General features: G+C 42.6%; 1 protein-coding gene across 2 annotated transcripts in view; it reads right to left on the bottom strand.

The window, feature by feature from the left end:
* Positions 1-43: 43 nt before the first annotated feature.
* The window catches only part of Klf7 (Kruppel-like factor 7 (ubiquitous)), an 85,044-nt gene continuing 64,014 nt past the window's right edge, over positions 44-21,073 (bottom strand). For both annotated transcript variants that reach the window (XM_005396985.2, XM_005396986.2), the window contains 2 exons: positions 11,019-11,142; positions 44-4,306 (listed from right to left, as the gene is read on the bottom strand). In XM_005396985.2, the coding sequence (XP_005397042.1) occupies positions 4,255-4,306; positions 11,019-11,142 (176 nt within the window). In that variant the 3' untranslated portion in view covers positions 44-4,254. The remainder of the gene's footprint in view (positions 4,307-11,018; positions 11,143-21,073) is intronic.

The raw sequence follows: 21,073 nt of genomic DNA, 5'->3' as shown, positions 1-21,073 counted from the left end.
GTTGCTGCTCTGCTCCCAGGCTGCTGCTGTGGCTTCCTCCTTAAAAAAAAAAAAAAAAAAAAAGCAACTCAGACATAAGAAAAGACAGAAGCACTTCCCGCCTTGCAGTATCTTACAATTTATAAAGTGACTCCCGTAGAGGAAATCATTTTGAACCATCAAAACTAATCACCGGTTTTGTTATTCTTGCAATTTGAGTTTATTTCTTTTGGCTTTCCCATAGGACGCAGGAGTGAAGGCCGTGGGTAGAACGTTCTGAAAGTGCTGGATGAGCCACCCGAAAAACCCCGTTTATTTCCCCTTTGACGCAGATAGACACGGATAATCTGGAACCTTATACCAAACTAAAGTCCTTAAAAAATCTTCTCTGGCTGCAAAGAAGATTTCTTAAAACTAGGAATCCGTTCTGCTCATCATGCATGAGGTTGGCTGTCTTTTTACCCTGTTATAATCAGGCAATCGAAGATGGAAAGAGCACAGGAGGTGCAGGTGGGAGGAGATGGCATCGAGAGAAAGGGTGTTTGCAGGGCTTTGCAGGGAAAGCACAGAGAGAGGAGAAGGCAATGGTCAGCATGAAGGTCGTTTTGGAGTCTCCAATATCTTTACGAAATGCAGCTTTGTCATGGAATCCAAACATCTCTTCTTCTGGACATGATACTCATCACCACCAGGCGTAAGCTGGGCCAGTGAACCAACAGTGGGGCAGGACGCCAGGAGCTAGGAGCAGCACTGTATCTCAGGTTTCCACATCTCTGTTTTGCAGCCATGTGGTAGGAGAAAGAAGCACAACTTGAAATAAAGAAAAGTGTCAGTGGCTTAGAAACACTTTTTCTACCCATCCAACTCTGAACCCTGGATAGAGTGTGCTTGAGAGGACAGCCACAGGAAACAGCATGCCAGCTTTTTCCTTTCAAACCTGGGATGCCCTGGAACGTTAGGAGGTAACAATTTAAATGAGAAAGGGGTTTCAAATGTCCCCTCAAGCACTGCTTAAAATAACCAGTCCTCTCTGGAGCCAAGTACACTCAGGTTATTTCTTGGAAAACCTGTGCACATCAGAGATGATGGACAATTGATCAAAAATCCATTTCCAAAATTATCGGGGCCACCCCCACCCCCTGGTCTGGACTGGTTATTATTCATGGGTGTCAATCTGAGCTAGAGAACAGTAGTTTCAAAGCCACGCACTTAGCACCCACTGAATTCTCAGGCCAATTCTTACAGTCAACAAATGACTGAAGCAAGCAAGCAAGCACCATCATCGCGGTTCAGGCACCCTGCTCTGGGAAAGGTCAGGAGCAGATTAAAAAGGACCTCACGGATACAAAAAGGAGAGAAGTTACCCAACATTTCAGACACTGAGGAGGACCAAAAGACCTTTGTTCTGCCACATTCTAATAAGACCACAGATGAGGACAGGGAGCGAACGGTAAGGATAACTCTTTTGCATTCATTAAAAAAACACAAAACTTTCTTTTTCATAGAGCCTTGCATTGGTCAGTTCAAATATTAAATTAAGTATTATAAACCCTTAATAATAGCATTTTGAGAGGGAAGTGCAGTTCCAGCTCGGGAGAGAACATTTATAAATTGTGGCAGCCATGGCTTAAGGCCACCACTGGTGTGTGCGTGCATGGATGCTGGAGCTCTGCTACAGAAAGGAAAAGAAACGAACCAACAAAACGTGGGTGTCTAAAGTTTCATCTAGTGCACTGACAGGAGGTGCTACAGTTTAATACAGCTGAGGTTCAAGGTCCCTCACACATCCTTCATCCAAAAAGGATGCACCACACATTCAAATATAATCCCATGCTACGCCTCGATGGACTGGCCATGACACACACTCAAACGCAGTAGAGAACTATGAGATTGTCAGCAAGCAGTGCTCCAGAAATTGTTTCTAAGTCATGTCTAGTTTTAAATCTTTGGAATAAAACTGATTTTTTTTAATACCCTCTAACTAACATATACATAATTGCCTCCGGCAAATGGACAGGTTTTCTGTGTGTGCACGGGTTATGTGTATGCTTAGGGTGTTGTTTCTTTTGTTGTTGTTGTTGTTTTGTGTGTGTGTTTAAAAATTTTTTTGTTTTTTTGTTTTTTGTGGGTTTTTTTTGGTCTAAATTGAAAAAAAAAAAGAGAAAGAAAATTCTAAGGGCCAGACCTTGAAACGCCTTGACTGTCCAACTGGCAGCTACGGCATTTGTGGCAAGGAGGTTCCTTTACCCTCGGACAAGTAGTTCCAACATTTCAGTGAAAACAAAGGTTGCAGAAAGTTGAAAACCCAAAATGCCAAGGATCTTGAAGGCTGCTGTCATATATGTGTTTATGTTTCTTAAGTTATTTCCTTTGAAAGACTTCAGTTTTGTATCCCAAGTATGTATGGGTGACATTTTAACAGTCAAGGAGTCAAAGACTCAGAGGAGGACAGGAGGGGAGCCAGCTGGTATGAAGGAGCAGCAACCATGTGCGGACCAAATGCCATATTTGTTTTTGAGACGTGTCTTGAAGGGATGGTCCCAGAATATACAAAATATACAATCTGTCCTAATAACCACCCCGCTTGCTTGCATAGGCCATTGGATGGTCCTAAAGGCAGTCTTTGGAGTTGAGGCCAGCGCCAGCTAGCTAAGAGTGCGGGTAGAGACCAATGTCAGATGTGTGTGGTGGTGTAGGGGAATGAGTGAGGACTGCAAACCCTCCTGGAGTCAGCTTGCAGAGTAAATGTGGGGCCTCTGTTGATCCTGGGTGTGCTAGGTCACAAGTCATGGTGGGCCATCTGTCCCTGCCCCCAAAAAAGAAAGAAAGAAACCTAGAAACATCACCAAAGAAACACTTCCACCCTTTTCCTTAAAGGTCAACCCTTGATTCCCACCATGGCGTTCTGAATTGCGTATTGTAACCAGCCGGGTAATATGAGCTCAGTGGGTATGAGATAGGAAGATAGGGTGATGTTTGTGAAGCCACTAGACTTGGGAGGCATCCTCAGTTTTCCCCACTCCTGAAAAGAGTGGTATTTTTGGCTTTTGTCAGGTCATGACCCAGAGTTAGATTAAGTACGCAGCTGCCCTTTGACACTAGTGACATCTAGGCTGTAACTGGTTATAGGGTAGCAGTGACACACAGCACAGTGGTGGAGCACTATGGGCTGAGGTCATCGTGCCTCAAGGAAGATGAAAGAACTGTGATGTCCGGTCTGATCGGCTGCTTTGAGAGCTGGACATCCAGGTGCCGACAGTATCCTGGAGAGGTTAGGTCCATGGAGAAAAGATAAAACATTTAAGCTTCCAAATAAGCTTTTCAAGTTTTCCTTAGCAAAAAACAGAGAGATTAAAAAGAAAAAATCTAGCACTGGCAATAAGGTGAGGCTCAAGGGATATACTGTGATATATCATCAAGGACTTTATTCTCTTGGCCACTTTGCAGTCATGCTAGAAGTTTCCGGAATCCCTAGTGCATATGGTGTGCAAGAGTCAAAAAGTAAGTAAAGAAAACTCCTCCCTGGAGAGTGAAGTCTAGAGAGATGCAGGCCAGAAAGGTGTAACAACAATGTGTTATTCCAGAGTCTGCCGCCGCTAAGGCCGTTGGTATCAACTCGAAAGATCTCAATGGTACTAAGAAGAACCAAAACCAATCAACAGTCCTGTGAGGAAGTCTGACGCACAGAATAGTAGGACTTTTCACACACAAAGGACAAATAAACCAAGAGTTAATTTTGGCTACCAAACTGCAATTTGGTTTTCTAGGTCATTTTTCCCCCAACTATTTAAAAAGAAACATTAGTGCTACACATAAGCAACTTTAAGACGCTGGACTCTCCTATCAAGTTGCATGGAGAAGCAAGTTAAATAAGCCCCTCGTACTGCCGTCCACCGGCAGAGACGTCGCATCCATTTGCTTTGATTTCCCTTGGCAACAGCGGGAAGTAATTCCAATAGCGCTGAAGTAAGCAGCCAGTCTGCCTTGCTGAGTCCACCTGGTTTCCTTTTTCTTTGTCTTCTACCATCTGGCTAGGGCAAGGCATAAGGAATAGACGTATATATTTTAAATATAGTTGAGTGCATGACAGTGTGGGTGTGTGTGGGTCTGCGTGTGAGAGGGTGTGTGTGTGTGTGTGTGTGTGTACACAGAGGTTTCTAAGCGAGAACTTTCTTCTGCGAGGCAGTGGGTCCCCACCGGAAGTCCAGCCCCCTGCCACCCGGCATCTCCTTCAGACATCAGCCGACGCCATGGCAACTCTGGCCTTCATGGTTTTTAGATATGTCTCTTCATATGGAGGGCAAGATGGTCAGACCTGGAAAAACACCTGGAACACAGAAACAACAGTGAGGATGTTAGCAAAACCCAGGGCAAGAGTTCTGCTTCCAACACCCTTTATATAACTGTTGACCTCACTTTAAAGAGAGATCTCCCACATAAGCTGAGCAATGGGGGGTGCATTGGGGAGCTGAGTTGAGTGTGGGATCTTCCAATAGCTGTGTGACTCTGAGTTCATTAACTTCTCTTGCCTTAAGTGCTCCTCTGTGAAAGGGGGACATTTACAGCACTGCGCTCTCAGGTTAGCTGTGAGAATTAAATGAGATGATCTATGTCAAGTTCTCAGAATACTGCCTGGCATATAGTAAGACCTCAATGCATGTTAAACAGTTGTAATTATCATTGTTAAAGAAGAAATGAATGTGAACATGCTTTGAAAACATGCATCACTGTTCATATACTGTAAATATGGTAAAGAATAACTGGCATGTATCACTGAATAGTCCAACTGACATTTCAATACCTAGATTTCGGTACTGAGCTTTACAATGAAAGCCCAGACATGCTGCCTGAGATACTGACGGACCCACACAGACACTGCATTCAAGTCAAGGAAAAGAATTGAGGAGGGCACGCATTTAATGAGCATATAATAATATATAGGCATCATGCTGGGTGTGTGTGGGGGTCCCTCAGTATCACCCCAGTACCATCCTCAGCAACTTTCTGGGGTGAGGGTCCTCAAACTGTGTATGAATGAATATCTAAGCCCACTCTTTGGACTATGTCTTGGACCCTATGGTTCTTGCTTGAGTGCCCTTCCCAGAATCACAATGGATGCAGCTGTCACATGCCCGTCCCCTGGGTGGCCACCTTTGACATTTTCAGCAGTGGGGGGCTGACCTTTGCCACTAGGCAGTAGTCACATGACTCACAGAGGTGTGGCCAGGACAGCTGCTGAAATTATTGGAAGACAGAAGCTCTCTTTCCCCTGGGGTTTCCATATTGCAAAGATAGCAGCCTGGAGCCACTGTGGGCAAAAGCCTGCCTGAGCAGGAAGTCTACAGAGAAAAGGCGATGGAGGGCATGGCAAGAGGAAGCAAAGTTCTGATGACAACATCTGAGAGCCCGGACGCAGCCCAGCCCAAAGCCAAATCTAATCCTGCTCCTGTTAGGCACCTGAGCTAATGAATACCCTCTGACGCTAACACCAGTCTGAGTCAGGTTTCTGTATCTTACAACTAATAGTGTGGGCTTTTCTTTATCCTAGCATCCTATAGTCTCAGGGTCAAGCTGGAGCCTCAGTCTCGACTCACCTAAGGAGTGATCACGTTTGGATCTAGCTAGGTGCTCTCCCTTGAGGTCCTATTCCCAAAACAAGCCTCTTCCTTCCCTGTGGGAATATTCCACACTCCCTGAATCCTGAGACGCCCCCACTGTGCAAAATCTCTGTTGCGATGTTAGCAAGCTGCCCGGCTCAGATTAATAGCACTTCCTGTTCAAAGCAGGATTTCTGTGTGTTTGTTCATTCCTAAAACAAGCAAATCAAAAACCCACCCTGTCCCCTTACCCCAGTATTCTCCACACCCTGTGTTTGTGTTCGTTCCTTAAATAGGTACATGTATAGGATAATACCCCAAGGGAACAACGCGAAAAAGGACAGAAGCATAATGAAAACTAATAATGAGAAAATTGCAGCAGAAAATAACTGAATCCAATAACATACTGAATAATAACAATGCCCATTACACCCACTTATTCAGACCCTGATTTGGTGTAAGCAAGCTCTTTGGATGACCCTTCCAGATACCTCTACAGGAGATTTGACTTGCTATGAAGCAGCGGGTAAATTCCCTGGCATGCTGAAAATGTTACGTAGTCTGCAGATAATTTAGCACTTAACTTGCCCTGTCCTAGAGCACAGTTCAACACTGTCCACTGCCTGTTCTCTTTCCCTCCCTCTCTTTCCCCTTACTTTCCTTCTCTCCCTTTTTCCTAATAACCTAGAAAACAAAACCTAAACTGGGAAGTTCTCTTTGTAAGTATCTTTTTTCAGGTTAACATCTCCACAAAGAACCCTATAAACAAAGTATTTTTATCTCCGGTGCCAGATGAGATGTCCATCAGACAGTAGCCAAACCAGGATTTAAAGCCCAGTATCTGACTCTAGAAGCCCATACTCCTACCCACATCTGCTTTTTAGGCTGAGACAAAGAGAAGCTGAGCTATCAATTTAAGGAGTTTGTGGTAGGCAGTACTGCCCCCACCCTCAAATATCTGTACCTAATCCCTGGAACCAAGGCTCTGTTGGGTTACATGGAAAAGGGGATTGCATTTGTGGACAGAATTAATTTACTAATCAACTGAGCTCCAAGTAGGGCGATAATCCTGGATTGTCTAGATGGGCCCAGAATGATCAGAAAGGTCCTTAAAAATGGAAGAGAGAACTGGAAGATAATCATGCAGATGGCAGCGGGGGCTGAACCATTCTGAGGATGGGATGTGGAGTTGTGAACCATTGCTGGGGCAGCCTCTAGAAGCTGGAAGAGCAAAGAAACAGACTCCTCCCAGGAGCTGCCGGTGGAGAACACGGCCCTGCAGACTTCTTGACGTTAGCCCAGGGACACCAAAGTGGGACTTTCTGTGCACAGAATGGTAAGATGACAAATTTGTAAAGGAAATAAATACAATGCTAAATGCACGGTCACTGGTCATGGTGGCAACTAGAACATTAATCCAGAGGTTGAGTGGTCGGGCCCGAGCAGCCAGGACCAATGAGAAAGCAATGAAGTAGGCACCGGGAATCTTGCCTGTCCCCAAAAGGAGCTCAAGGGTGCCTGATGGTGAGAGGGAACAGAGGTCCCGACAGTGGGTAAAACCTCTTCACTTTCCTTTCTGTGTCCTGGGAACTTTTGAGAAAAAAGGATTCTTGGTGTAGAAGTTTATTTGAAGGAACCACTCAGTCATGTATGTCTTCAGCCTTTCTTCTGCTTTTACAAGCTGCTGAGGATCTGGCACGATGCATGTACAAGCATCTGCCCTTATCCTTGAATCATTTTCAGGAGAAAAAGAAGAACTAAACAAAGTAACTCTTTAACATGGTATGAGATCTAACTGCACCCCTATGAATCAAATTAACATCATTATTTATATAAATGCTAGAAAATATATGCTTAGAATTAGACCAGATTCCTCACCATTGAGGTTTTTATTTAAATTCAATACACCACCAAGATACTTAGTCATGATTCATTTATATTTGTTAATTTATATTTGTTCCTGACTTCCACAAAGGAATAGTAGAAGGTAATAGATAAACTTGGCATCTAGAAATGCAGAATCAAATAATTTTAAGGGCAATATACCCTGAGGGAGTGCTTATGACTATACAGCAGTGAGGTGACCTTAAATTAGAAGGTCCTTAATAACTGAAATTTGTACATTCAAGAGGACTAGTCAAACCCAATAGTCATTTCTCATGCTTATAAAAAAGACATACTATAGTCATACGGGAATTACGCCAACAGCCACCCTCTAGAACACTAATGGGCTCAGGTACTAGCTGGTATTCTTACCACCTATATGTGCATTGCCATAAGGATTAAAATGTCTCAGACCTTGGTTGTTCTGCCCTCATAGCAGTGCCCCTGGCTTACAGCTCTGCTGAGCAGATAGATGATACTGTGTATGGCCTCGGAGGGAAGCAGAGCCCTGTTTACTACCATCAGCAGCCTGGTGCTCTGTAGGCTAGAAAACAACTCATCCCTCTGGTAACTGGTCACTCAGTGAGCTACATGGTTTGGTCTCATAGTAAGGAAAAGGCGCAACTACTGTGGTGCTTTCTCCCCAACCTAAACCTGAAGCCAGAGGTGACAGAGCCCAGGGTCTGCAGAAGCCTGGGAGACAAAGAATGTAAGTGAAGCATCCGAGTGCAACTCTTGGTTTATCTCTTTCCTCTTCTAATAAATGGGTACCAAAAATTGCTCTTTTTGGAAGAGAAACCACAGAGCAAGTAGGATAATACTTGGCAACAAATGATTTGCTTCCATGTTGAGGAGGCAAAAAGTACTGGCAAAGACAGTGGAAAAGTAGTCACTCCATGGCCACTGCAAATGGACAGGATGGTTATTAAGCCCCAGTGACTGATAGTCATGTGGCCATGTGAGCCCATCACCACAAGAGCTGTTTCTTTTTTCCAGACACAGCCAAAAGTATAAACTTTTTTTGTATGACATTTAACAATCTCAATAAATATTGCCAAAATAAATACACCGCATGTATTTTTTAAAACTGTTCTCTGGATAAAATAAAAGCGTAACTTAGGCTTAGCACATGCTTAAGAAAAGGAAGTTTAAACCCTGTTTAACTTCTAAATAGAACAGTCTCATTGCTCAAACTTCAAGAGGCAAGGTATAGCACATGCACATGTACCAGGGTCCCAACAGGGCCTGGGGTCCTTCTGAAGGTTTCCAATGCCCTCTATTTCTGAAGGTGGAAGTTTCCTAGGAATGCCAACTTCCTGGTTACCCCAGGCCTCCCTTTCCAGAAAAGAGAAATTGGGGTCACTCCAATTTCCCAAGCACCCTTGCAAACCTGTCTCCTCTTAGCCACATTTGAGATTGCAAGGTGCTGCCTGCCATGAGACACTATGAAAGTCCTGCCTCTCACTTCTGACACTGTTGGAAGTGTATTAATGGCCGGTGGCATGGGACTCTGATGCACTTACATCTCCCCCAGTACCACATCGCAGAATCTGTAACATCTGCCCAGCAAACTTCTACTAGTTTCCCCACTTTTGATGAAGAAAATAAAGCACAAGGCTAACCAAATCACCCACCGTGGCTGACTCCTTCACTGAACATCCAGTAAGTTGAATTCATTTATATTTGTTAATTTAAAACCTCTCTACAAAAGTTACACAAATGCCAAGATTGACTGATCATATACTGACTGTTGGGAAGTTGTAAATTCCTTAGCAAGTGAGTGAATCTGAAGTGAGGAATACAAATACTGGTAATTTCCCCAGATTTTGTCCTCTTCCAAGGATTGGAAGAGGCCCCAGCAGGCACAGTCTTCAAGTAAGAGCCTCAGTCCCCTTAAGAGATGGGCGTGTCCTTACTGCCAGCATGCTGTGACAATGCACAAAGAATTCAACCTCATCCCAGCTGACATCATGGAATGTTCTCCTCCACAGGGCTGTGGGGCAGAGTCATCGTCTACAGGACATCTTTCTTAGCCAGGGATAGGAAGGAGTGAACCAGGGACCCTTGAGATGGGAACTGAAGGGAGGCAGCAAACAAGGAGACACTCCGCTGGGACATCTTTGGGAAAGGATGGCTGCTGATTCATGTACACTCACAAGGACTTCGCAGGATGGAAGGAAATGAAACCACAAGTTATGTCCCTGGGCAGCACAACAGAGTTCCTGGGGAGTGGGAGACAATAGCTGTGCGAAGTGTACTTCCTCAGTGCTGGGGGATGGTGGAATGGGGAGGCTATCTCTGGGCTGCAGGAGGCATGGGATCTTTATTTAGTTCTCAAAGAATGAAGATAAGAGGAAAATAGCCTCTTCCGGAAGAAGGAAAAAAGGAGGAAAAACATAACTGGTCCTTTGTAAGCATTTTAAAGGAGCACCAAGCCAACTTGGCCAACCGTGAGACTTGGACATCTCTGGCCTGCTTGCCAAACAGACACTATAGAGGAAGGCCTGGCCAGCAGGAGGTGCAGGACACAAAGGGCAGGCAGGCAGGATATGAGGCGATCGCATTTCCTCCCAAGGACAGCCAGACCTCTGTTGACATCCTGCGCTGTCCCTCCTGCCATCCTGGGAGCTGCTGCCCAAGCCAGGGAACCCTGAGGCTTTCAGGGGCTTTTATCATATTAGAAGCATTTTTCTCATCATAACCGAGACCTTTAGTATTGCATTAAAAATTGGTTAATTTTCTTAAGCTTCCTTTTAAACACAGAAATAGGATTAGAAGAATAACACGCTCAGATGCAAGCCCGTTATTTGATTATGTCTAAACCTAATCCTGCCTTCACCTTGGCCTGCAGAGTCTCCATTTTGGGGTTTATTGGTTGATAAGGCCAGGCCTGTCAGATACTATTACTTGGGGAGTATCTGTTGCTACGTGACCCTTCTTCCACTATCAAATGCTGAAGGTTCAGAAACTGAATTACAGGGTGAGTTCTCAAAGCACTGCCATCTTCTGGGCCCTTTCTTGGACTGCCTTTAAAAGGGGAAGAATGGTCCAGATCTCTAAAGAATGGGGACTTTCTTGAGTAAATTCGTTTTCAATAATACTTCTGAGGAAAGCCTTATGAAGTAACCATTCTGCTGTTAAGCAAGCTATTTCTTTTATGTTATGAAGGATGAGAGAAAGCAGTATTGATGTTAATAAAAAGATCAGAAGCAGCAGCTACCAGTGATCATTCTCTACCCTGTTACTTTTCCTATTATACTAAACTTACCTGTCATATCACCTGCCTGAGGGTAGGAACTGTCTTGCTGATAGTGACTAGCACTGCACCTAAGCTAGTTAATGCTCCTAAAATGGAATCAGGAATCCATGCCACCTCTTGATTACATGTGGAAGGACACACTCTCTCACTGGTTTCCTTAAGGCAGAAATAAAAGACAATTCCAAGGCCAAAGATCTGTGAGACAGGCATATAGCCAATCCAAGAGCGCATACACTGGCCATCCTCCAACCACGTCCTCATCTTCCATCGCTACCCAAGCAGCTTCTCCATTCCCTTACCTGTCGCAGTGGTTGCATTTAAAGGGCTTTGCACCTGTGTGTTTCCTGTAGTGCCTCGTGAGCTCATCGCTCCGTGCAAAACGCCACTCGCATCCTTCCCATGAGCACTTGTAAGGCTTCTCACCTGTAGAAGAAACGGAGGGGCCGTGGTGAGTACCAACTATTCCACACCTGATCAGGTCCTGCTTCTGGGGGCCAGTTTCAGAAAAGGGCTGCATAAATTCCTCTCCAAAGACTACATCTCCTAACATGGTAGCCCATCTTCTCTCTCCTTGTTAAGTCTCCTGGTATTTTTGCTTTTTGTTTTTTAACCTTCAAACGTGGTTTTATAGTATCTTCAAATCTGGAGCTGTCATTTCAGTTCCCAGAGTCAGAACACTTCCTTTGACTGCTGAAGGATCAATTTTTATTTATTTTCTATTCCCTGGAGCACTTTGACCCCCACAGTCCAAGCAGAAAGGAAATGTGCTATTTTCATCTGAACCACAAATGCTTCTAATTCTATTTTTCTCAAGATCCTACAGTAATTTACCATTTCAGGCCTTTTACTCTCCTCCCTCCCCTCCTCTTCTACCACAAACCAGAGCCAGGTAGCTGACTGATAAGACAAACAGCTCAGGTCTCCAAGAACCACTATCCCCTTCCAGTAAATGTCCATCCAGTGGATACCATCCGAGAAGCGCTACCATTTAGGAGCAAAACAGAAACTGTTTGATGACTTCTGTCACTTTTGAAAAATACTGTCACAAAAGTCTCCGTTCAGAAGCCTCTAATTTAATCACCAACTGTCCATATAGAAGAACAATGTACATTATTACAAATATTTTAAAAGTCTATTTGTAGAGCAAGATTTTAGCCACAGGGAAGCTGCTTAGAAGCCTGAAATCTGAGCACTTGCGCTCAAGTGACCTTTCCTAGGGTAAATACAGATGGAGGAATATGCAGGAGAAAGTACATGACTTTGTCTTAGACCTTTCTTCTTTAACCCATCATGTCTGTCACTAAGCATGACAAATATTTACCCTTCCAACGGTATGGTGAGCTGGTTCTAATTACAAAGAAAAATAATCTTTAAAACCCCATGAAAACGTGAAATGGAGCGCCTCTCACTGAAAGGCAGGTTAGCACCGTGGTTAAGAGCTCTCCAGCCAACCTCTCTAGGATTGGCTTCCACTTCTGCCACCCACTGTCTAACCGTGGGCAAGGGTCAGCAATCTTGGGCAATCGTCTAAGCTTGGACCAGTGAATAAGCCTCTCTTAGCCGTAGTTTTTATAGGATAACAATAGTATGTACTTCAAAATGTTAGGAAGGAATAAATCAATATCCATATAAATTATACATTAGACCAGTTGCTGGGAGATATGAAATAATATAACTGGTAAATATTATAAACTGCATAAGTCAAATTTCCAGGATATGGAGGTGCCAAAGTACCACGAATGTGCCATTTATTTCTCCATTTTTAAGAGCTAACTCTTCACTATGCATCCCTTAAGAAGACATACTATACCAGTTACTATACTTGACCTACTTTCCACCTTTCTCTTCCCTTTAAACTCAACTACAAAGCATTCACAATTCTCTACTTGTATCACCTAGAATCAAGCCAAACATGCTTGAAATTTTTATTTCATTAAATTGGTGCCCCAGTGAGCCACTCTTCTGTAAGACCCACGGAGAAGAGAAATGTGACACACGGGCATTTCTTTTAAAGGGGACCGTGAGAACATGAAGGAGGGCTGGAAGCCCAGGAGGGAACCAGCAAAAAAAAGAATCACTAAGCAATGTTCAAAGTTCACCTTCTGGCTCCTAAAGCCAGAAGTTCAGAGAAGAGGCACGTGCTATAGCAAAGGTAGCTGAGTGAAGGTGTCACAGACACTTTGAAGTCAGCACACTTGAGACCTTGCGGAATTCATTATACACTTCAGACCTCAGTGTCTTTATCTGCTAAATGGGGATGGGCTTATTAATAAACCCATATTTATTGTGAGTTTTTAGAGGTCATGCATAAGACATATTTCTCGAGCCTGGCGTCCAGCAGAACGGAATGTGTCTGAATTCGCCAGGCTCCCCGTTTTGCAGTGTTGGCAAGGAAGGAAGGTCTAACTAGCAGGTGATAAAAACTTGCAGACAGCTTCACTCAAGGCTAGAATCACTCTGGGCAGCCTAAATACTGGGAAAGATTTCAGTTGAAAATATTTTCATAATATACTGATGGAGGGTAGATCTGAAGAACTGTGTTCCTTTGGTGTATTCCAAATAAGGAGATACTGAGGGGGCAACCGAGAGACTCCAGTCTTCTCTGAGGGAAACGCTGGCACTGTTTGTTAAATCACTGATCACCTTCTAGGCTCCATTATTTCCAGTGATAATCTGGCATAAACGTAAGCGAACAAATAAGGAGAATGAGGAATGCAAGACTTCAAATATTCAAAATACCACTCCTTCTCAAAGGCCTTCACATATCAGTTAACTGGCACCTTGGGGACAAAACACATCCCCAACATCCCAAGGCACCTAGGAAATCCCATGAAATTCCACAGCAACAAGCTGAGTCATCTGGTCCCCAAAATCAATCCTGTAACTGAACAGACCCATTCATCACAGGCAACCACATGCTGAAGGGTACAGGAAGGACAGAGAATAAAGGAGACTGAAGTGGATGCCTTTGGGCACTTTTTTCCTTATAAACTATTTGCTGTTCTTTTTGTTTAAATTACTTAACTACGTTTTGTGTTATTTTGACAAAGCATATCAAGGTTTCTGTTATCTCCTAGAATACTGTTTTTCAGCAGACATTACCTCTCCTACTATATTTCAGAGGCCTGTTAGTGACTGCGTTCCTTTTGCCCCTGGGTAGAGAGAAACTGCACAGAGGCTGATGTGGTTCAGATTCTTATCGTCTACCTCTGTTTTTCGCTTCTGGCCAGGTGCTACAGAGAATAACACAGAGGTCAGGCCTCTTCGTGCCCTGACATTTCAGCCAAGTTACACTGTAGTGATTCAGCAAACTATTTTTCCAGCGTCTAATCAGTTTACCTTCAAATTTCCATTTCTGCAAATACTAATAAGAAATTTAACACAATCACGGAAGAACTCCGTCAAACAAAGACACAGTGTCTGAAGCAAGCAGGGCTCAGAGTTCAGAGGAGCAGGGAAAACAGATGGGATCAGGAATACAGCTGCGTAGTCAGGGCCCAGGCCCAGTGGGCCTAAGCAGGCTCTGTACCCAGTTCCACCAACCCGTTTCTGCTGGTGAGGCAGATGGGCGACCATCTTCCTGTCGTTATTCTCAGCATGACCGAGATAGCACCTCCCTGGACCCCAGCGCCACAGCTTGCTCTGAGGAGTGGACCCACCTGTAGCCACTCAGCATTGGTTTTTAGCCTAACAGGCTACTGAAAGATTTCTGCTCATTTATAAAATACTTGGCTTTCTTTAAAAAATAATTTCTATATTTGTAAAAGAAAACAAAAAAAATGTTTTTTCGTGTGTGTGTATGGTAAGGGAGGCAATGATGGCTGTTTAGCAAGAACTGGAGGAAGTTTCCTTAAAAGCCTCTCTCCCACCCTCCCTTCTCTCCTCCTCCACTCCAGGTCCTCCTCCTGGGTATGAAACAGGAAGTGTCACACCCCTGCGCAATACTACCCCATACTGTGCCTAGAATGACACATGCCACGTGGCCTGCTGGAAATAATGAAAAAAGATCTTATTTATAATTGCATCAAGTGCTCATTTCAGCAGCACATAGACTATAACTGCATCAAATTCTAAACTACCAAAAAGGGGCAAAACCTAACAACAAGAGTGTGAAAATGCTTGAGAGGTCTGTTTGTGACAGGCAGATAATAGACTTAAAACACCAAGACTCAGATCCCAAAGGCACATGTGTGTGAGGCAAAGAGGGTGAGCGTTCCCAGCATGGGACTCTCCTCAGAATCCCCTCAATTCTAGGGCAGATATCAAGAATCACTTTTCCTGTCTGCCAGTAACCTCAGGACACTTGTTGGGGAGCAGGGGGGTGTGCATGCCACCCCACAGGTGACAGTAGGTCTAATCAGGTGTAAATAGGTTCACAGCGGATAAGGCTCTTAAGGAGAGGGGAAGGTGCTTGAGAAACACAGTGACATTTAGCAAGGCTGAACTGTGGCAAGCGTTCATGCTCTCCCACAAAATGTATGTGAAATGGAGTGTGGTGTTAACCAGTGTGGCGTCTTTTAGTTTCTTTCAGTTTCTTACGGGATCACGCTCCCTAAGCCAAGACAATCAGATTGGATCGATCAAACAATACCACCAGAAATACTTTCCTTGTGCAAACCTCCAATATATGTAGATTTATTCATGAATTCTATAAAATGTACTGATGTCCTAGTATATTAGAATATTGTAAGACATATATTCAGTAGAACAATGAAAAAGAATGAGGGCAAATTAAATATAAATTGAAGTTATATATTTTTCTTCTTGCACTAAAGAAGATGGTAAATTTCATATAAATAGAAGTTACACATTTTCTCTCTTGTACTCGGAGAGACGGTGTTGGACAGTCCCACTGTGCAGGCTGGTGCCCTGTGGGATAATGAAAACAGCGCTGCCCTTGGCCCTGTCTCACTTCTGGTCTTGGCCTCCAGTCTATTCTCCCTAGAGCAGCTGGAGAATCCTTTGCAAATGTGAATCACAGCATGTGTGTCCCTTTCAGGGGACCTTAATACAATATATATATATATATATAGTGGAGTCACTGTTATACACTGCCCTACTTCAAATGCCACTACCTCAGGGCCTTGGCATGTGCTATTCCCTCTGCCTGAAATATTGTTTCTCTCCCATTTCATTCTTCATTCAGGTCGCTTCCTAAATGTCTTCTCCTCAGAGAGCACTACTCTCACTAACTTACTCATGAAGGCAGATTTTGTCACTTTAGCCCCAGCACTGCGTCATTTTGAAATCAGACTGTATATCGAATGTGGGTGACAGCCAGCTTCCCCTGCTAGCACATAAGCTTCAGGCAGGTATTCATTTCGTTCATAGCAATACCAACTGCACTAAAGCGGCGCCTGCCTCAGGCCTGTTTAACTTTGAATGAATACAAATTCCATCCTAGTTTTAACAAAGACTAAGTATAGGCAGAGAGCAGGACAGCCCATGAGTTCCAGTCCCCTCACTGTCAGTGTACTGAACTGGCTCAGCAGTGGAACGCTTGCCTGGTGTTTAATCTTGACCCTCACTGACAGAGACTAAAATGTAGTCCTCTCCAATGAATGGAGTTTTCCATCACCCACAAAGATGATTTTCATACCTTCCCTATTTCTCAGAGCCTAAAAAATAAAAAAGGATGATTCTGAAAACTTTCCTCTCACCCTTCATCCCACACCTCAGACCTCAACCTCCTGAGAGATGCCACCTCTGGGAAGCCAGGTACACCATTTCATGAAAGTCATTTGGAAAGGTTCTCTCTGAAGCTGCATCCGAGAGAGCATAAATGATATGTCAGATGTGCTATGCTGGAAAGTTGCCTTTAAGACACTGGCTGTAGCATGAAATATGAACATGTGGCAGAATTCTGCACCTGAGGTTTAAAAGTCGCTTGGAAATAAACATCACCAACTCACATTTTCTCTATCCATTACCTGATCTGCAAATTTTGAAGTTCCTAACCCAAGCCCTCCAAAGACAAGGATTCTGGCATGCCCAGATTTCTGTTACAGTGAGTTTTACCCATTTCTCTTTATTTTCTTTTTTAAACGTGGCTTCTAGACATATGGGCATGCCAAGGTATTGGTATCTTCAGGACTTGGATTAAGAACTTGGAAATTTCTCAGATCAGGAAATGGAAATACAATTTGGGAAAGAAGGAAAATCCTTTGTAATAGGTTTGTATTGCCCATGATACATCCAGGGGAGATGAGCAAAGACCCATCAATTGCTTTCACATCACACTCAGCAGCAAGAGAATTGAAGCCACCTACAGAATAAACCACTATAGAGAAAAAAATGTCACTAAGCTGTCTTGATACCAGAAACAATAACCTGTAAACATCACTTCATAGCTCGGCCACTACTCAGGCTATAGACACCACAACAAAAGACACCAACACCAATTTATTAACTGATTCTGCTTTGGAAAATTGCCTGAATTTCTCTTCAATCTCAGTTGAATCTTTTTTCTTTCTTTTTTTTTTGTCTTTTTGAGACAGGGTCTCGCTATGTAGTTCAGGCTGCACTTGAGCTCACTTTGTAGCCCAGGCTGATCTCGAACTTGCAACAATCCTCCTGCCTCAGCCTCCCGAGTGTTGGGATTACAGGCATGTGCCACCCGACTTCAGCTGAATCTTAAATATTTTCTTTTTTCCAAAAGTTTTTGGCTTAGCTAATTAATGGAAAATGAGTCAAAGGCGCTATTCTCTAGAATTTCAAAAGCACTTATAATAGCTGCTACATGAAATAAAATGTGTAATCATTAATTTATGTTCTATATTGATTTTTCATTCATACCTTACTTGCTCACCCAAAGGCTGCTAGGTGTTTGAGACTGAGCTACTGCATTTACACAATGCAGTCACTTGCAGGGCAAACGTTTACCCTGTTTTTTTCTTTTAATTTCTGAAATAACCATAAAACAATGACTAGCCTACATAACATTAACTTCTCATAATCTGGATAACTACCTTAGGTTGTTCAAAACCCTCAAATTCATAATGTAAACCATACCCTCAGTGAGAAACAACAGCCTTTCAGAATATGAGGAGAGAGGTTTTGAGTGAATCCCACAACTGCTAATAACTACGCCATCCAACACAGTTGGCAAGAGTCACAGATGGCTATGAGCACTTGAAATGTTTCTCTTTTTTTGTTTTTTTGTTTTTCTTCTGGTACCAGGAATCGAACTCACAACCTTGCGCTTGCCAGGCAGGCACTTTGCTGCTGACCTAAATCCCCAGCCCCTTGAAATGTTTCTAAAGTAACTAAAGAATAGAACTTCTAATTTAATTTTAATTAAATGTTTTTAAAAACTAAAGTGATATAAAATATTTTATATTCTTGGTAGAATTACCTTTATCCTCTACCATTGAAAATTTAGCATATGGGTTGAGATATGCTCTCAAGTATAATATATACACACTGAATTTTGAAGACAGTATGAAAATGAATGTAAAACATACCTTATAACTGTTTTCCAATTGATTTTATGTGGCAATGATCACATTTTGTATATACTGATTTGGGTAAAACATAATACTAATTTTACTTATTTTTATTTTTTCAATCAGATGACTACAACACAAAATTCCATACATGGCTTACATATATTTTTATCTTGGACAGCACTAGTTAAAAAGTTTCTCTGTAGAACCTCCACCATCAACTCAACATCAAGGGCTCATCCTCCCTACATTTTTTCCCACGCCCAGCACACCGTGCAGCATCCAGCGCTCCCATTTCCACATCCCTACCCATGGGAGACGCATTCTCCCACACTCAAATCTTGGAATTGTTATTAACTGTGGGGAGGCTACAGAAGTAAGGATTCAGTAGCCAAATTCAGTTACTCCTCATCGTGGACTGTCTCAGCTCCACTTTCTCCTCTCATCACCGTAATCTTCCTGTCTCCAAGGTGCTTTTTCTGGTTTTGAAGGTTCCCCTTCCTTTAGAATCCCTGTGCATGAGTTCAGGAACTTAGGAAGTGATATTCAAGCTGAGATATGAAGGAGAAAGTGGTAACTAGGTGCAGAGGGAAGAAAACATGCCTTGCAGCAGAAGCTTGGAGACTTCAGAAATGGTCATTAAACAAAAGACTCGAAGAACATGTCTCTGATCTCCATACCTGACCTCAAAATTTAATGGATGGGTAGAGTCTTTCTCCTTGGCCAGATGTAAGTTTCACGAAGACAAAAGGGTTCACTGGACTTGTTCTCCACTCCATCCATAGAGGACAGCACAAGCTTTAAAACAGTTGATGCTCAGACAGTACTCTGATTCATAAAACCACTGTAAGAAACTCAAAGTAATTTCTGCTTTTAAATAGTTTACCCTCCCGCCATGGTCATCTCTTTTGCCATAAGCATTGCTCTAGAATGATGGTTCTTACACTTTGATTAGAATTAGGATCCTTTAGGGAGCTTGTAGGGAAAAAGAAGCAGGACCCCACCTCAAGGTGTCTGATTCAGAAGGGCTGACTCACTAGGGGAGGGCCCAAGAATCACATTTCCAGCCAGTTCTCAGATGATGCTGGGGCTGTGGGTCCAGAGCTCACACTGCTCTGATGGGGAGAAGAATGTACCAGTCATCCAAACACAGATTATTCTAGTTCTCACTTGGTTGCATTAATAGCACTGTGGCCTTGACTTCTTTAAGATGTATGCTTCGTAACTGTGTGGGGGAAGGACTGAAAAAAAATCTGTTTCCACTTCCCTTGGAGCTAAAGATTTGATGGAATCCAGTGACATGAGGGGTCAATTATAAAGTCCCAAACAAATGAAAAATATTACTTTGATGGTGATGATGTCAAAAGAGAGTTTGCAAAAATGTAAGAAGCCAGAGGTGGTGGTCGGGGTAGAGGCCCCATCAACTTGATGTGCACAGCAAGGACCCCAGGGGTCTCCGTGAGCTCTAACCCGGAGCCCAGCATTGCACTGGTCATTTATTGGGCCCACCCTGCCTTGCAAAGCACAGCCAGGGGAATACCCAGGGTCAGACAGACTCCTAGGAGCCATGCTCCTTTTAAAACAAGTGTCAGCTTTTTCTGGATGCTCGTTTGAAGGCAAAATGTTAGATTCTTGATGAATTTCTTTGAAATATTGGAGGAAGCCTAGATTTGTTATGAAAATTAGTAAGCACTCTAGATGCTGAAATGTTTAGCTGTTGAAAGTTAAAAAGCTTTTGCAATATGTTACCATGTTTCTCATCAGCCAAAGAATGTCACAGAAATCTCGATGTTAAATTTCTTTTCTGTGTAATTAAAAATGTATGCAGTGCTCTAATATCTAGCAGTGGGTGAGCAAGTATAATCAATTAATATCAAAACTCAACAATAAAAAACCCTAAAATCCCAACTCTCAAGATGGATATTACTGTTATTCCCAAAAGACTATAAATTCATTTAAGAATTTAGACATCAAAAACACTCATACATGAAGCTATCTCTTCTCAATTCTGATTTAAATAAGCATGACCATCTGGAAAAAGTATTTTTTTAATTGAGACCCAGGCTAATTTTAAAATTTTTTATTAGCTTGCTTTTATTTCTTTTATTGTTCAAGTTTAGTTTTAAATTTTTATCAGCTTTTTAAGCAATTAACCAAATGAAAGTTTAATGTCACTTAAAAATTTAAATATATTTTAGGGATTATCATTTAAAATAAAGCTAAAAGTCAGGTACATAACACATTTGAAGAAAAAAGTTGTTAAAATATTCATCTTTTTCCTTTCAAAACACAAACTTTGCCATGTGAACTTACTTGAAATTAATTTGTAGGCTATTTCTTTCACTTAGTACTGAAGGGATTATTCTGTAAATCAAGTTGTCACAACTCAATTTGATAAATTTTAGTCGAATTTTATTTTTAAAAAAATAATTTTAAACTCATTTTTGGTTTTTGCTTTCAAATGTAAAGACAGTATGCACCAACAGGCTTTTTACTACAATGACAAATTATTAATTTTTGTGAATCAATTTTAAGAATGAAGAAAGAAAATTTTAAATGCAGGAAAGTTACTTTAGCTCCAGACAACATGTTCTAAGCATGTTTAACATGAAAGGCATCACTATGAGCTGTGAAAGCAACAACTGGTCTAAAGCAGATGTACTTTGGTTACTTTTGAAGTAAACCAACACAAGACAGGAGCTTCCCCCAAAGGTCCACTTGATTTTAGAGGTTGGCAACTCCCATGTACAAATCAAAGTGAGCACAGCAAGGGGTTTATTCTTGCATGGAGGTTGGTAATAAGAATAATAACGTACAGGGGCTGGGGATTTAGCTCAGCGGCAAAGCGCCTGGCTGGCAAGCGCAAAGTCGTGAGTTCGGTTCCCGGTACCGGAGAAAAACCAAAAAAA

Source organism: Chinchilla lanigera, unplaced genomic scaffold (assembly GCF_000276665.1).
Source record: "Chinchilla lanigera isolate Chin_1 unplaced genomic scaffold, ChiLan1.0 scaffold00056, whole genome shotgun sequence".
NCBI classification, from domain to species: Eukaryota; Metazoa; Chordata; class Mammalia; order Rodentia; family Chinchillidae; genus Chinchilla; species Chinchilla lanigera.
Note: the sequence above shows the minus strand (reverse complement) of the source record. Positions and strands in the feature narration are given on the sequence as shown.